This window comes from Mesoplodon densirostris, chromosome 17 (assembly GCF_025265405.1).
Source record: "Mesoplodon densirostris isolate mMesDen1 chromosome 17, mMesDen1 primary haplotype, whole genome shotgun sequence".
Lineage (NCBI taxonomy): Eukaryota > Metazoa > Chordata > Mammalia > Artiodactyla > Ziphiidae > Mesoplodon > Mesoplodon densirostris.
The window spans coordinates 4329216-4347069 of NC_082677.1; the positions used below are offsets into that span (position 1 = coordinate 4329216).

The 17854-nt window shown below is 45.6% G+C and overlaps 1 protein-coding gene across 1 annotated transcript; it reads right to left on the reverse strand.

Annotated features, from left to right (window-relative positions):
* Window positions 1–12317: 12317 nt before the first annotated feature.
* GPR12 (G protein-coupled receptor 12) lies at window positions 12318–13322 on the reverse strand. The gene has a single exon (XM_060080055.1). It carries the CDS (start codon window positions 13320–13322, stop codon window positions 12318–12320), a length of 1005 nt encoding a protein of 334 aa, XP_059936038.1.
* Between the last annotated feature and the right edge of the window lie 4532 nt (window positions 13323–17854).

A 17854-nucleotide genomic window follows, 5' to 3' on the forward strand; every position in this document is an offset into this window, starting at 1 on the left:
CTCATTAGAGAAATGCAAATCAAAACTACAATGAGATATCATCTCACACCAGTCAGAATGGCCATCATCAAAAAATCTAGAAACAATAAATGCTGGAGAGGGTGTGGAGAAAAGGGAACACTCTTGCACTGCTGGTAGGAATGTGAATTGATACAGCCACTATGGAGAACAGTATGGTGGTTCCTTTAAAAACTACAAATAGAACTACCATATGACCCAGCAATCCCACTACTGGGCATATACCCTGAGAAAACCATAATTCAAAAAGAGTCATGTACCAAAATGTTCATTGCGGCTCTATTTACAATAGCCCGGAGATGGAAACAACCTAAGTGTCCATCATCGGATGAATGGATAAAGAAGATGTGGCACATATATACAATGGAATATTACTCAGCCATAAAACGAAACGAAATTGATCTATTTGTAATGAGGTGGATGGACCTAGAGTCTGTCATACAGAGTGAAGTAAGTCAGAAGGAGAAAGACAAATACCGTATGCTAACACATATATATGGAATTTAAGAAAAAAAATGTCATGAATAACCTAGGACTAAGACAGGAATAAAGACACAGACCTACTAGAGAATGGACTTGAGGGAGGGGGATGGGTAAGCTGTGACAAAGTGAGAGAGTGGCATGGACATATATACACTACCAAACGTAAAATAGATAGCTAGTGGGAAGCAGCCGCATAGCACAGGGAGATCAGCTCGGTGCTTTGTGACCACCTAGAGGGGTGGGATAGGGAGGGAGGTGGGGAGGGAGACGCAAGAGGGAAGAGATATGGGAACATATGTATAACTGATTCACTTTGTTATAAAGCAGAAACTAACACACCATTGTAAAGCAATTATACTCCAAGAAAGATGTAAAAAAAAAAAAAGATTAAATGAGATAATGCATTGAAAGTATTTTCATTGTATCCAACTGGAAAAAATCCAGTTTTAATATGATGTATCCTTATGCAATACTCCATTCATACTGAAGAAAACACTCTCTTTCAAGTTCTGTATAACTTTAAGGTAGTAATTACGTCACTAATTGGCCTCCTTTCCTCCAGGACAGATAATCCAATTCTTTTCATCTTTCCTCATTGACTCTATTTCCTGACCCTTTAATCACTTTTTAAACTGAATTTATTCCAATTTATCTGTAACCATTTCCAAATATGGCGTCCCCAAATGGGCACATCGACTAACAGAAATGCAACCGGTGCCGAGGGGAGGGGGGAGATCGTCCTCAAACCTCCTTCCCCATTTGCCTGGAGCCTTACACCTCTCCTCTTTGTGTCTCTGGGTTGAGATGGAGCCCACTGTACCACTGGGGTACGACCTACCAGGCCGTCACTCACTCAGCAGAATCATCCGAATCTTTCTGCCTTCGTCATGTGTGCAAACATACCTAGAATAAAATTGAATCTACTGAGGACATCTGCATGAATTGATGGTAGGATTGTGAATTGTTACCTGGAGGGCAGTTTGGAAATTTGATGCAGTAATTCCTCTTCTAGGATTTTTTCAATTAATTAATTTGTTTTATTAAAGGATGAAAATAGCATCATACTATTTTTTATACAAATGAAAGACAAACAATACTACGTTGTGTAGTGTTTGTTTATATTTTTGCCACGCTCCACATCTTGTGGGATCTTAGTTCCCTGACCAGGGATTGAACCCCGGGCCACAGCAGTGAAAGCACTGAATCCTAACCCCTGGACCTCCAGGAAACTCCCCCACTTCTAGGATTTTTTGAGAAAAATCCTAGATGTGGGCAAATGTGTGTTCGGGGCTATTCCTTAAAGTGTGTTTCCAATAATAAAACTGGAAATTGGCTAGATAATCAATAAAAAGAGGACTGGTTAAATAACAACAGTATTTCCATCTGATATAATTCTATAGAGTCACTAAAAAGTATATATGTGGTCAGAGGCCAGGCCATGCCTGTGGAAATGTGTTCACCATACATGAAGTGACAAAACAGCATGTTAACAAATTATGGTCTACAACAGAATGCAGGTGAGGCACTCAGCACTGTGCTGGGCCCTGTAAGTGTTAGCAATCATCACTTACAACAGTATGAGCTGAGGTTTTAAAGAAGCATTCATGAATAATGAAAGAAAATACACAACTACTCCAAGTGGTTATCAATGGGTAGAAGAATGATAGGCGGGGTGGCTTTTTAAATTTCATTTAAATCGACTGAAATGAAACAAAATTAAAAATTTAGTTCCTTAGTCTCGGTAGCCACATTTCAAATGCTCAGTAGTCACACAAGCCTGGCAGTTACTGTACTGAATAGCACACACAGAACTTTCCCATTGCCAGTTCCATCAGACAGCCCTGCTCCAGACTTTTTCTAGGTGATCAACATAGATAGACATACATGGGAATAAACAGAAATAGGACTGATGGTTATTTTATTTTACTTCTCTTAAGTAACCATTGATACAGCTTTTTTTTTTTTTTTTTTTTTGCGGTACGTGGGCCTCTCACTGTTGTGGCCTCTCCTGTTGCGAAGCACAGGCTCCGGACGCACAGGCTCAGCGGCCATGGCTCACGGGCCCAGCCGCTCCATGGCATGTGGGATCCTCCCGGACCAGGGCACGAACCTGTGTCCCCTGCATCGGCAGGCGGACTCTCAACCACTGCGCCACCAGGGAAGCCCGATACAGCTTTTAATAGTAACTGTTTATATTTGATAGTTCTGAATATTTACCAAACAAAATTTTATAATCCAAAATATGTAACACTGACATTAAGAGTAACTCACTAATTATGGAATTGTATGCTTTTAAAAATATATAAAAACCGTTTGGAAAAACTGAGTACGTGTTTCTGAATGCTTCAGTTTTGTCCTATTCCCATTTTATTTCATACCTTTTGCAGAAAAATCAAGCTTGATTTTATATATCCTCAACAGTTTCTCAAACTTTCAAAACCTAAAATGAGACTACATAGGTTACACACACACACACACACACACACACACACACACACACACACACACACACACACTCCACTGAATATACTCTTACTAGATGTTGCTTGACGTAAGGATTATTATTCTTGGGTCTCAAGTTCTATGAGTCAGTTGACTGCTATACTGAAATAAACTGCCAAATCCATCATTTTCAGTGAAATCTTTTATCAAATATATAGACCATCTTCTTAGAAATCCTGTAAACTTGGCAGACTGGAAAATAGACTATCTATGCTTTTCTCCCTCAGGAGAACTAAGAAAGCAGCTGTTCTGCTTTTTAAAATTTTTCTGTTTTTGTTGGTTAGCATATTTTGAGAGTTTCTTCAATTTACCTATATTCCTGTAATTTCAAATTTGCAAATCCCTCTTCTGAGCTTGCCAGCCCTGCTGTGACAAAGAATGGCATTGACTAGTGCGTCTGTTAAGTTCTGTACTGATGTTTTGGGCATGCAAACATCATAGAGCCTGTGTTGAAAATGCAATGACTTCTGAAATGCAGCGTCACTTATTAAGCCAATACACTGTTGGACGACTTGGGCCCAGAAGTGTGTTGAGCTCCAGGACGTGCAGCGCAGAGCACGAGGGTCCACAGGAGGAGGCGGCTTGTAGGACTGGCTCTCGACCTGCAGTGTGTAAGCATCCCCGCTTTGAAGGCTAGTTTTCAAATACTACCTTCAAGGGTGTGAAGAATGAGTACGTCGGGGCTTCCCTGGTGGCGGAGTGGTTAAGAATCTGCCTGCCAACTGCAGGGGACACGGGTTCGAGCCCTGGTCCAGGAAGATCCCACATGCCGCAGAGCAACTAAGCCCATGAGCCACAACTACGGAGCCCGCACACCACAACTACTGAACCCGCATGCCTAGAGCCTGTGCTCCACAACAAGAGAAGCCACCACAATGAGAAGCCTGTGCACCACAATGAAGAGTAGCCCCCGCTCGCCACAACTAGAGAAAGCCCGTGCGCAGCAACGAAGACCCAATGCAGCCAGAAAAAAAAAAAAAAGAGTAAGTCATACACCCATTAGCAGCAGCACTAATAATAATACTAATGCAAAATAACATTCAAGTAGGTCTGTGCAAAGCACTACCTGCTAAACCCTTCCTGGGTCCCGTATCACCGGGCTGTGTGGTGGGTTCCTGGGTCATGCTCGTCTCATAAAAGCAGGCCACGGAGGTTCAGAGAGGCTGTGTGATGCACACCAAAGCTGGCAATCGGAGATGATGTGAACCCAGGCGGTCTGTGTCCAGAGCCCGTGTCCCCAGTCATTTTATTCATGAAGACTACATAGCCATTGATTGACATCTTCCCTCTTACAATCATAAACCTATTTTTACTCCAACAGAAATGGCAGCTGTGATCAACGCTGCTGACTCAAGCCCTGTCACTCTGGTAGGTCTGCAGGTAGAGGCAGGCACACTGAGGCCGACAGGTTTTCTTTCCCAAACCTCTTCAACCCAGGGGCGCTTCCTGGAGGAAGTCAGTAAGAGCTGGCCAGTAACTAGAGGGGAAACCAGGTCTGAGAGATGGAAGAAACCATCTTCACACCAACAGCAGGGCGGGGTAGAGTGAAATAAGCTTCACTTTTCAAAAGTGAAAAGACCTCTCAGGATTTGTCACCTGTCCCAGAACTAAAGCAATGACCTAAACGCAGAGCGATGGCTTTTGAATGAGAACAGCCTGAACCAGGGCCGGCTCTGCTGCTCACCCAGGGTGGAGCCTGTTTACAGGGTTAAGTTTGTTGAGGGTGGGAGGGCTGAGAGGAAGCCCCTGTCCCAGGACAACCTTCCCACGGGGTGGAACACTCAGAGGGAGCGAGGTCCCTGGGGCAGCGCTGGGGGGCTGCGAGACCAGTGTTTTCACTTAACTTTAGTCATAAACTCTGGATTCAGATGTTTCAAAAATACCTAGATTTTCACCTGAAGACAAGCCAAATTCTCCAGTGCATCCACATCTGTGAAGTATTTGGCCACTGGGCTGGGAGAGCAGCCGCCTTTGTCCCAAAGCCTCCTCAGGGGGAAAAGCAGCTCTGTGTCCTTTATTGCAGGATGTGCTGCTTCTTACACTGGATCTTGAACTGACAGAGAGTGTCTTTAATAATCATTTTTTGCATCTTTAAAATAGATTATGTTCTCATAGCTTCAAACGTTCATAAAGAAAAGTGACCAAATCAATGCAGTGATTTGGAAGGGTACGCGCCCATGACAATGACTTCCTACTCTGCTGAGTCACCATATGCAACTCGGCTCCAGCCTCCAGGCAGTCCCTAGAATCCACAGGAGTCCTGCTCAATATCTGACTATTGCTCTTCTTTCCTGACCTTTCTGGACTGTAAGCGACGGCATGATGAGGTTAGCGTGTGTACTGGGGGCGGGGGGGCGGTGACCGCCAGCCTATATTGCAGGAACCACGCTCACTGTGTAATCACGTCCGTGTTCTTGTCCTGGCGCCACTGATCTAGCCTGAGGGTCAGACACACAGTCAACCACCTTCGAGGCCCTCATCCTCTGGGCATCCCCACCGACGACTTCAGACCTGGGCAACGGAGGAGGAAGGCGGAGGTACATACGGTGAGAGAGGAGGGGCGAGGGTGTGCTGTGTACATGCACGTGTGGATGTGAGCAGCAAGTCCCATGGCCGGAGATGGTGGGTGTGGATAGACAGATGATGCATGGCTGGACCACTGCCTTGCCTGTGGAATATTCTGGAAGGTTCACAGATAGGTCATGTACAGGAAAAACACCAGACTAGTCTCTATGATGCCAAGCAGGAGGTCTGGCTGGACGTTTCCCCCCTCACTGAATTGTCTCTACATCCACTAAACTGTCATCCAGCACGACATACGTGGTGCATGGCAGTGGAACGGCCCTGCTGGAAGGGGCAGTTCAATTGACCTTGACGAATTACAAAATAACCCCGAAAACAGCAACAAGTGCCACAGTAATGAGTGCAAGGCTGCACACCACAAACCAGAATCATCTATCAGGGCACAGGCAGCAGAAAAGCCCATGGAGTCCTAGTCCTGATGAGATCTTAATGCCCTTATTTAGGTCAGCACGATGTCAGGATTTGGTCAGAGCTGCATGGCATGGTTCTCAAACTCAAGTGTGCATCAGAATCCTCTGGGGGGCTTGTTAAAAGTCAGACTGCAAGGCCTCACGTCCCAAGTTTCTGAGTCAGTAGGTCTGGGCTGAGGCCTGAGACTCTGCATTTTAACATGTTCCCAGGAGATGCTAATGCTCCTGGTTGGGGCCCCCTGCTTGAAGGCCCATGGCCACCCGGCCAGCAGGCGCAGAGGGTAATCAGTCGTTCTGCCTCAGGAAGTTCCACATTTAGTGGGCCACTGGAGCCCAGTTTTGATGACTAGAGTTGAAGAGGCTGCAGAGAAATGGTAGATGACATGGAAAAAAGGATCAAAAGGAAAACGATCAAAAGGATATAAAATGCAATCAATCCGGAAAAATGATTTAAGTCATTGGGATAACATTGTTTGAAGAAGAAGAGAATACTGTTTAATGGATATTTTCAATGTATAAATGTTGACTGTGACTAGGGCCTTCTCTGCATCTCCAGGGCTGGGCCAAGGTAAGCAGAATTAGAGTGTCATAAGGAAGACTGTGATTAGGGATATTAAAATACTGCTAAGCTTTGAGGGTAAGTGTGGGACTCTAGTTTCCAAAGATACCTTGACTTGGATGATTTAGATTCAATATAGAAGATTCCACTCTGTAAATTTTCTTCTGATTGTCAGATTCTATAGCATCCAAGAATAAATTTGCTCCTACTTCAAAAGGATCCTGGAAGGAGTAAGGATAGAGTTGGATCAAACCAATTTTCCCTTAGGTTTTAACTCAGCAACCTAGACTTCTGTTACCTTTCAGAGAATGCCATTAAGATGTTCTTTTTCCTTTTAAAATATACTACTTGTAATTGTCTGTTCAACTAGTCAATTACCAGGGAAATCTGTGCCCTAGGAAGTGTTTTCATTTCTGTTCCAAACTTATTTTCAATTGAAAATTTGTTCCCTGGTGCTTTGATGCTATTATTTGAATTTTTATGATTAAAAAATTCTTAGATTTCTTCTGTAAATATTTTATACTGTGGAGATATTTAAGTTATCTATTAAAATCCACTTTAACTATGTACTTTAACATACTTCTATTGGAAAAAAAAATACTCTTACGTCCTTGGGCCGAAAAGAAGCACAGTGGATGTAATGACCATCATAACTGTTAACATTAATAGCATTTTTAATGCTGAAAATAACAGAAGATTACAGATAAATGTCAAAAATCAAGGTGAGATATTTAAAATTTCTCTGATTTGCCTGGCTAGAAAAGGGTTGCTTTAGGATCAGTTCAGTTGAATTTTAGGACACAGAGAACAAAAGTTTTCATCTCAGTTATTTCAAGATGAAATCATGCAAGCACACACAGCCCTCCAAACACAAACCACACGTGTCATAGGGAAAACTATTCTTCTTGAAAATATGGAGATGAAAACCTTTGTTGCTATGTATACTCATGTGTGTGTGTGTATATATATATATATATATAAATGCATTGCATTGTTATATTAAGTTCTGAAAGAATTACCCTAAGGTAATGGTAATCCGAATTTCAAAAAGTGAGAACACTAACAAGGAAAAAGTCTTTACTAGATCCTGAGAAATTCTAGGAAAAGTTCAAAGTTCATATCCATTAAACACAGACTAGTTACCTTTTAACTTTTGACAAGAATAAACACTTTAAATATACATATATAATATATATATTTAATATATTTAATTTAAATGTGTATTGTATTTTATTTGTATTGTATATTATATAATTATATTTATATAAATTAAGTGTGTATTTATATTATAATTATATATTTAAAAATTATTTATCCTTATCAGAGGTTTATATATATATATATATATATATATATATATATATATATATACTTTTTTAAAAGAATGCTAATAAAGGCGTGACAATTAGCCTTGTGACTCAAAGTACTGGCTACACACCGTCAGCATCACCATTAGCATCACCTGGAAACTTGCTAGAACTTTAGCAATGCCCCAGACCTCCTGAAGCAGAATCTGCATTTTTAATAAGAATCTCAGATGATCTGTATGCCTTTTAAATATTTCAATTTTGAGGATCCCTAGTCAAAATTACCAGTAATTTTTTCTGCATTGTTTGCCAGAGGCCAGTAGATCTGTTTGCTAATTCCAACCATGTTTTTACTTCCTTGATGTATATAAACTATGTTTGATGATTCTAAAAGTTCCCACCAGATTTTAAGATTCCAACCACATATCAAAACCATCCAATAATTATTCCATTTTTTAAAGGGGACAAGAAGGCAGTCTGTTCCTTCATTACACCAGGCATATAATCAAAGTGGAAACATAAATGTTGTTTAATAAAGCACCATCGTAGTCACTTATTTAATATGTATTTTAAATTTGAAATGGTAAGTCATCCTCATTTCATATGATGTATATACTATCATGAAATAAAGTTAATCATTATTTTAATAATGGAGTAAGCAGTTCTCTAAAAACAAAAAGTTTACAACGTCTCCAAAATACTTTTATTTATTTCTCATTTTCTCTTTTAAACGTGTTTAAATCCTGCTTTAAATTCTGGAGGACTCCAAGACTGTTCCTGCCTGCCAACTCAGTGGAGGAATTTTCCCCTACTGAACATGACTGGTTCCATTTAGGCTCCTGGGAAATGAGGTGCTCTCCCCATCACCCCCTCTGCCTCCAGGTACCAAGAGGGAAGACACGATAGCCCCCTTTACCACCAAGAAACAAACGTGACTGAGACAAAGAAACAGAGTTACAGGGATAAAAGGAAACAAAACCCAGGATAGCCACTACCTGGATAATTAGCCTTGACTAAGGATTCTGGTAAAGTAACTGAACTGTCATTGTTACAGGATAACTATTCCTACTGGAAATAATACAAGTATCTTGGCAGCTGTAAGTTTTAATCAAATGGAGTAAAAGATTACCTACTAACCTTAAGACTGTTGGAAATATGATTGTTTTCTATGATTTTTTAGTCCTGTTGCAAAGTTCACATTCTTGAACGTATATATGCATATATAGATGTATACACGCACACATACAGATACGTACACATACATATCAAGACGTGCAAATTTCTTAATCATTAACCCCACAGAAACAAAGAAGCTTTGAGGAAATCACATAAACATCCAGAAATCTTCACAATTGAAAGTAAACAGTAAGAACATGTTACAGTTGATTGAAAAAATCTCAGCTGAAATCAGATGTTTTAAAAACAGGAGGCAAAAGCAGCCATTTAGCTAATATTTATAAGACCATTATATACTGATGTAAGTATATAACAGGAAGTTTAAAATAGTAAATGAAGGGAAAATCTCTGTATAATAAGGGTGCCCTCACCTCTTTGCATTAAAATATTGCCATGTGCCTCTGGGGGATGGCCTTGGCGCCAAATGGCGGAAATGCTTAGGGAAGAAGAGAACTAAATATAATAAAAACAGGCCTCGTTCCTGTAGGTAGGACCACGTTGATAGTCACAACCCACGTAATCTTATTTTATTTTTTAAAGACATTTACTGTTGTCTAATAGCATGTCCTTTTATTTTACTTTATTTTATTTTATTTTTTTACTTTTTGTCTGTACCACGTGGCGTGTTGGATCTTAGTTCCCTGATCAGGGATCGAACCTGCGCCCCTGCATTGGAAGCACGTAGTCTTAACCACTGGACCGCCAGGGAAGTCCCCCACGTAATTTTAAACAGGAAGCTTTATGTCTTAACTGTAGGACTAAAACCTTAGTGACATTAACATATTACATATCATTTCCCTCATATCCAGGTAGGCATCAAAGTTAGTCCCGTGCAGGGAAGGAGACAGGCATAGACTCTGGAAACCCTGGATTCATATCCTGCCTTTGCCCTTGAAGCTCTGTGGCCGCAGACAAATTTCTTAGCCTCTCTGAGCCTCAGTTTTCTTAACTATAAATGTGTGTTTTTGTGAATACAGCAACAGAGCAGGTAAAGCGCCCAGCATGGGGCCCGGCACACAACACGTGGTGAAAAACCGTACTTATTATGATCATTATAATTACTATTAGAGATATGCAAATGGCAACCACCATTTCTACAAAAACACATTTATTGCTTTCAAACCTCATTATGGATATTTCCCAGCTCTCGTCAAAACCAACTGACCTTAGTCATTTCTCCCGTGGAGATGCTATTAACTTTCAAGTGATCAAAAACAAACAGACTCATCATATTCAACCTACCAACTCCATCACATGTTGAAGAATTTGTTTGTTTTTTGTGGTACGCGGGCCTCTCACCGCTGTGGTCCCTCCCGCCGTGGAGCACAGGCTCCGGACGTGCAGGCTCAGCGGCCATGGCTCACGGGCCCAGCAGCTCCGCGGCAGGCGGGATCCTCCCGGACCGGGGCATGAACCCGTATCCCCTGCATCGGCAGGTGGACTCTCAACCACTGCGCCACCAGGGAAGCCCTGAAGAATTTTTTAAAGGCTGAGATTGGTCATCCAGTTCTGTGGACTGAAAATCCTTTCCCACTTCGGAAATGTTTCAACCCTTCTCCTCTACCGTAAGTGACATAAGAGCGGAGGCACGGATTCAAGTGTAGGATCGATTCACACTCGCGCTGCACTGGGAGGTGCTCTGGAGAGATGGCTTCAGCACGCAGGCTGCCAGAATGGACCTCAGACCACCGTGGGCACAATGTTTGGGATGGACCATTGAGGTTAACTGATTACAGGTGATTCCCCAAGGACCCTGAAATACGGGTCTTCCAACATCTGAATGGGTTAAGTTGATGGGCTGTCCAGAAATTCTCCCACTGGTTGTACAGACACAGCTGCAAGTACACTGCAAGTGGAGGGAAGGTATCTGTGTCCAAAATATCTGTCTGTGCTAACAGAAATGACGATCAAACACAATCATTATCCAGTATGTTTAAAATTAATTCCTCTGTGTCATTTCCTTGCTCTCTGAAAACAGGCAATATAGTTTTTATTAAATTTAAGTTGCTTTCTGGTGAAAAGGGGTTCAAATTTAACTTTTCATGAACAGCCATGTGGTCATTCTGCTTGTAAGCTTACATAATGTAGCTGATATACGTCACCATCAGATATGTATGTTATTTACTCACAACCTGATCAGTCCAGTCGGAGACCACTGGTTTCCAATGCACTGACAACACAGACAATATGAACCAGGAACACTTGGTCTACAGTGTGCAATACTACTTGTCTCAACCAAGAATAGCTTACTAAGACGGTCTTAGATAGAGAGAAATGGGGAAAGTGATGCTTTTCGTATTTTGTGATATAGCTTTACATTAATTATTTTTTTAGAATATAATAAAATCAATGTAATCCACTTTGAATAATGTTATTAATTTTTTTCTTTTGTTTCCTGAACACACACTGTAGCTTCAAAAACGACTGTGGTGTACCTAATCAATCCTACTTCATATGTAAATCACAACAAACTTCGTATTTCATTTTAGAAGGACACATGGAAAAACCATATTGAAAAGTGACTCACGTGATTCTGGATTTACATGGCAACATTTGAAACTAGTGGTCTAGCTGACACAAGCGGCCATGCAGAAAGAATTACAACCGTCATAGAAGTACCAGAATAATTTTTGTGAACAGTAATTGCTGAAAGTAAAGAAAGAATGAAAAAGAATGGGTTCATGGTTTCAGTGTTGGTAACTTATTACTGAGTTCATGTTAATAAAATCACATCCCTTCCAAACATAAATCATGTAAACTATTTCCATTGGCTTCAGAGTGATTGTATTGTTAGATACATGCAGCACTGAAAATCTACCTTGATGTTAAAAAAAAAAAAAAAAAAGGTCTGGAAAAAGTAATGTCTCCATTCTCCTCAATCACTCAGTTTTATTTTAAAGTCCAGGTAAAAACTCTGGGACCAATTTACTTTTTATAACTTCATGACCATGTCATACCCCTTCCTTTCCCCCCGCACTACCAATCCTCCAAACAATATAAAACAAAAACCCTGCCTCCAAATAAAATACTTAAAAAAAAAAACCAAACCACCCCAAACAAAACGAAATTGTATTGAGCAAAGAACTCAATTGTTTTTAAAGGGTGAAAACACTGGTAATATTATTTTCACTTCAATCACTTAACTTATCTAAATAAACGCTTCAAAGTGCTCCTGTGGCTCAAAAGAGAATCCAACAGAAAGAATTTAAGGAGAGCATCTCAACCGCTTGGCCAGGCAGCGGGAGTGCTTGGTAATGCAGGCTTCTAAGTGGAGTGCTGCTACACGTCGCTGGGTGACGGCGCTCTCTGCGAGAGGCTGGACGGGATGCAGCCACAGCAGATGAGGCAGAGAGCTTTCTGGATCTCTTGGTTTCTGAAAGCATATATGACAGGATTGATGATGGAGTTGTAGGTGGCGGGCAGGAGGGTGGCATAGGTGTAGATGGAGGGGTAGGTGTAATCAGCTATCAAGGAATAGAGGGTGAAAGGCATCCAGCAAGCAGCAAAGGTCCCCAGGATGATGGCCAGGGTCGAGACCCCCTTCCGGGTGGTCACGTAGTGCGAGGTGGCCAGGAAGTGGTTCTGCAGGGCTATCTGGTGGGCGTGCCTCATCACGATCTTACAGATCTGGATGTAGAGCTGAAGCATGAGTGCAAACATAAAGAGGAAGGAGATGGAGAGGATGGCGGCGTTGTTCTTGGTCAGGGGTCTGACCACGCTGCAGGTGGCCTCGTCTTGCAGGCAGTTCCAGCCCAGGATGGGCAGCAGTCCCAGGCAGATAGACGTCCCCCAGAGCATGATAAGCATGACATACGTAAATGTGACCGTCCTCTCCGAGTGGTAGGTCAGAGCGTAATACAGGGAGAGGTAGCGGTCAACAGTGATAGCCAGCAAGCTGCAGACAGAGGCAGAGAAAGAGGCGACAATCAGTCCAATGGTGACCAGCTTGGTGGCTTCTGACTGCAGCAGGTAGGCGAAAACGAAATTGATGATGAGTCCAATGCCGGCCAGCAGGTCTGCAAGCGCCAGGCTGCCTATCAGCAGGAACATGGGTGCCCGCAGGCTGGGGTTATGGAAGATGATAAGGACCACGATGGCATTTTCACACGAGATGAGGGTTCCCGAGGTACACAAGACAATGTCCCACGGATTGACAACCAGCTCCGGCTCCGGCGCCACGCCAGGAACCTGGGAAGAGACAGCAGCCGAGACGTTCCCCGCAGCTCTGGCATCTAAATAATCCCGAGGCAGCCCGCTGACATTGACCTTCAGGTCCTCATTCATTTTAACCCCCGTCCTCTTCAACGAAAAGACAGGCTGTTTAACGTTGAGATACAGCAGGGTGACAATCCAACATCACGCAAAACCCACATGAACAGAAAGCCAGCCCCTACTCAGATACTACCCCCAAATGCCACAAGCTTCCTGAATTACAAACTGAGAGGGAATAAAACAAAAGCCAAAGTCTCCGTGGCTTAAAACCCACCACCACCACAACAAAAAAAAAATGCCCTTTGGCGCTGAGGAAAACACAGGATGGGATTTGCACACACGAGCGTGAGCGGGGCAGGCACACGCGGGACCGCGGCGGCCGGTTTGCTAAAGTGCTGGGGACACACGTGAAAATCCGTCTCGCGTGCTGCAAAAGGAGCCTGGCACCGGGTCTGCCGCTGGGGGACCGCGCCACGGCGACAGGTCGCGAGCCGGGTCCGCCCTCCTCGGTGGAATGTTCAAAACTCCCACCCGCCAGCCGCCCGGCGCGCGTGCACACACTCACACCCCGGCCAGAACAAAGAGGGGTCCGGCCTCCCCCGTGCGCACGGGGCAGTCGCGGCAGGGCCAAGAAAGGCGGGCGCGCGCGATGGAGGTGCGGACACAGACAGACAGACAGACGCCCATGCACCACGGCCGCTGCCTTGGCGGCGGGGGCGCGGCGGACGCGAGGGGACTCACGGGGCGCCGGGACAGGCTGCCCGCGGGAACGGAGGCATCGCGGGGGTCACCTTGGCGCGCCCAGGCCGGGGGGCTCCTCCGCTGCTCCCGAGGCGCGCGGGCGACCCGTGTGACCTGTCAGCGCCGGGCCCGCGGGTCGAGGGGCGGCTGCCGCGCTCGGTGCTCGGCCGGGAGGGCGGGGGCGCGCTCCGCGCCAGGTGAGCGGCGGCGGCAGGTGAGCTGCGCGCTCGGCTCGCGCGCCCGGCTCTCCCCGCCCGGCCGCCCGGCCGCCCGCTCGAGCACGCGCGCGCGCCCCCGCCCCGTGCCCGCGCGCGCCGCCGCCGCCGCCGCGGGAGCCCCGAGAGGCCGGCGCGCGCCCCAGGGGTCGGGGCTGCGCGGGGCGCGGGGCGGCGAGAGCCCCCCAGCGCCCTGCGGGAGCGAGACGACCCGGAGGCGGGGAAGTGCACTGTCACCCTCGCTGCCGCGGCCCCGCATCCCACCCCGGCTGGCGGTCGGGGCTTGCACCGCGCGGGGGCGGGGCAGCGCTGCCCGGGAGCCCGGTGACCTATTTCGTTCCTGAGGTCCCCCTGCGGAGTCCCGGTCTCCAGCGGCCCTATTCTCCACGCCTTTCCCTAAACCGCTACCTCCATGGTCAAAAGACATATGGTGACATATATGTATAACTGATTCACTTTGTTATAAAGCAGAAACTAACACACCATTGTAAAGCAATTATACTCCAATAAAGATGTAAAAAAAAAAAAAAAAAGAATTGCTTAGGGTGGTTTTTCAGGATCAGCAGTTGGGATGGATACCGGGCGAGCAGGTTAGGGAAGCAGATCTTTGAAGCAGGAAAATGCTCAGCCAGCTGTTTCAGAATCGCCGTTGACCACATTGCATCCTGATCCCCAAGAGGCCCCCTTCCGTAGGTGTGTCCTAGACTTGGTTTTCTAATCACTATTCCCCAGAAACATTTGCTTGACTGGATTTATAGGGTGCTGCTTTGTGAATCATCATTATCATCATCAAATTACACTTATTAAGTGCTCCTTGAGCTGTGTTTTCAAATGGAAATCATTTACTGAGTTCCTACAGAAGCAGAATGCCAAAACCCAATTCATTTAGGCACTGAAGTGGCCGTGCTAATTTATGTTTTCATTTTAACGCACCAATAGTTTCTAAGATTAAGAACCTGATCGCTGTCTGCTTTTATGAGCCTGTCTCCTCTGGATACAAAAACCGGAGCACCTAGATCTTAAGTTTAAAGATGGGAGAAGGAAAAGGCGTAATCTTCTGGTCTTTTCCCGTCAGCAGTGAAGGTTTCTCTACTGCCTTTCTCCACAGTGAGGGAGGGGGTCCTGCATGAATAAAGACGGTCTGCAGGGCACAGGACCCTAGAACTAACTCCTTCCTACAGGGGCATCATCCCCTGGCTGGCCGTTCTTCCCCTGGGGCTCACTGTCATTCCTCACTCCAGCCCTGCAGGCTCATCCACCCCTGACTCCCCCTCCATCCTCCTTCTCCCTTCTCCCATCAATCAGCCCCTGACTCTGCAAGATCACCCCAGCTCTCTCTGCACGGTAGGTCGCAACTCCAAATCAGCAGTTCCGGGGTGGGGCCCAGATTCTGCATTTGCAGTCCTCTCTCCTAGTGATTCCAATGCTGCTGGTCCACGGACCACACTTTGAGAAGCAAGGTTCTATGGAGTTGTAAGAATCGCTTGTACCTCATGGAGAGGCATCGGACACCATGACTGCCAAAGAACCATGCTAAGGGCTGCGCATACAAATTCAGTAAGACATGCTGTCTCTCCTCACAGGCATGTATAGTCTGGTGGTGACAGACACATAAAAAGCAACAGTAGGGCTTCCCTGGTGGCGCAGTGGTTGAGAGTCCGCCTGCCGATGCAAGGGACACGGGTTCGTGCCCCGATCCCGGAAGATCCCACATGCCGCGGAGCGGCTGGGCCCGCGAGCCATGGCCGCGGAGCCTGTGTGTCCGGAGCCTGTGCTCCGCAACGGGAGAGGCCACAGCAGTGAGAGGCCCGCGTACAGCAAAAAAAAAAAAAAAAAAAAAAAACAAAAAAAAAAGCAACAGTAATACCAGGCAGCAAATGCTGTAATGAAGAGATGTACATCTTCCTCTCAATTTCTGTGATGATTCAAAGCATTTTTAGAATAAAGCGATGAAAACCCATCATTTAAACAAACACATAGGGCTTCCCTGGTGGTGCAGTGGTTAAGAATCTGCCTGCAAGGGACATGGGTTCGAGCCCTGGCCCGGGAAGATCCCACGTGCTGCAGAGCAACAAAGCCCGTGCACCACAACTACTGAGCCTGTGCTCTAGAGCCTGCAAGCCACAACTACTGAGCCCACGTGCCACAACTACTGAAGCCTGTGCACCTAGAGCCCATGCTCCGCAACAAGAGAAGCCACGACAATGAGAAGCCTGCGCATCGCAACAAAGAGTAGCCCCTGCTCGCCGCAATTAGAGAAAGCCCGGGCACAGCAACGAAGACCCAATGCAGCCAAAAATAAATAATTAATTTTAAAAAATACACACAGGCTTTTCAGTATGACACAGTTCAAACCACCTGCCAAAATTTTAGGAGCCTCCCATCAGCAGGGCAGTTTAGGGAAAGTGAATGACAGCGCCAACCAGACATCACTGTTGTCGGTAACATGGAGATGGGCCCTGACCTACAGAGCTTACAGCATGTGTTTGGGAAACAAGAAAAAAGAATGGAGGCTTGGGAAGGGAAAGGGTAATAGGTGGATGGCAGAGATATGTAGGTTTTTGCCGTTTTGAGACCCGGGAAGAGTTAAAGGAAGACTGAGAAAACTCACTGTGGGGCTTGGATGCAGTTAAATGGCAGGAACCTGGGAGCCAGGGGCCAGGGCAGCTCCTCCGATTGCCAAGGTCAGCCATGCATTCACAGTCCTGCTGTTACCCCTTCCCCTTGAATGACTGCTTGTGACAAAAAGAAGGATTTAAACTTTAAATTTCTAGGTTTATCGGTGTATCTGTTAGGACTTTTGTTGCCAAGGGGCAGAAACGCAATTCAGACCAACTTAATTGAAAATGGATGTTGCTGTCTGGCATGGCTGGGAAAGGTCCCGGAGAGGCTCAAGGCGGCGGAGACGGAGCTTCAGGAACAGAGTCCTACCCGTGTGCTGAGGCCCTCGGTCAGCCTGCCCCTGACTTTGTCAAACTCAAACGGTCCTTTCCTAGACCAGCATCTCCTGTGAAACCATGAAAGTGCCCCCAGGCCGCCCCAGGCTGGCACGCCGAGACCATCTTCCCAGCTGGAGAGAGGAATTCCCACGGAGGACTCTGGCCCGGCCTGGTGTGTGCCCAGCTCTGAACCAACCGTGCGTTCCAACCGGATGGGGTAAGTCCTGTGTGGAGCCCTGCAGTGAAGATTCCATCTGAACTTGGCCAAATGAGCATTTCCCCAGAAGAAAAGAGAGGTGGGACGCCAGGCAGTGAGATCCCGAAGGATGTCCGCCATGGCTTGGAATTCAGCGGATCAGGAGGTTTTGCTCCGCCTTCAGTCATGAGCAAGGCTGTGTTCTCAATTCATTCACCACCACCCCAACCCCCATTACAGGACACTGCAGCAGACACCATCAGTGTGCAACATTTGTTGCCTTTTAATCGCTTATGTTCTTGGTCATTTTTTTCTATAAATTTGGCAAGAAATTGTGTAGGAGGTAAAGCGTCTTCCCTCTCCTTGACTCCTTTAGCAAGACAAAGAGGTGGGGGGTGGGTGGGAAATTTACACCCCAGATTCTGCAAGGTGTGTACATGGGGTGTGACAACATGTGGCTACAAGCGCTCTGGCAGTGGGCTTGTGAACAGTGAAGGAGAATGACGAGCTCTG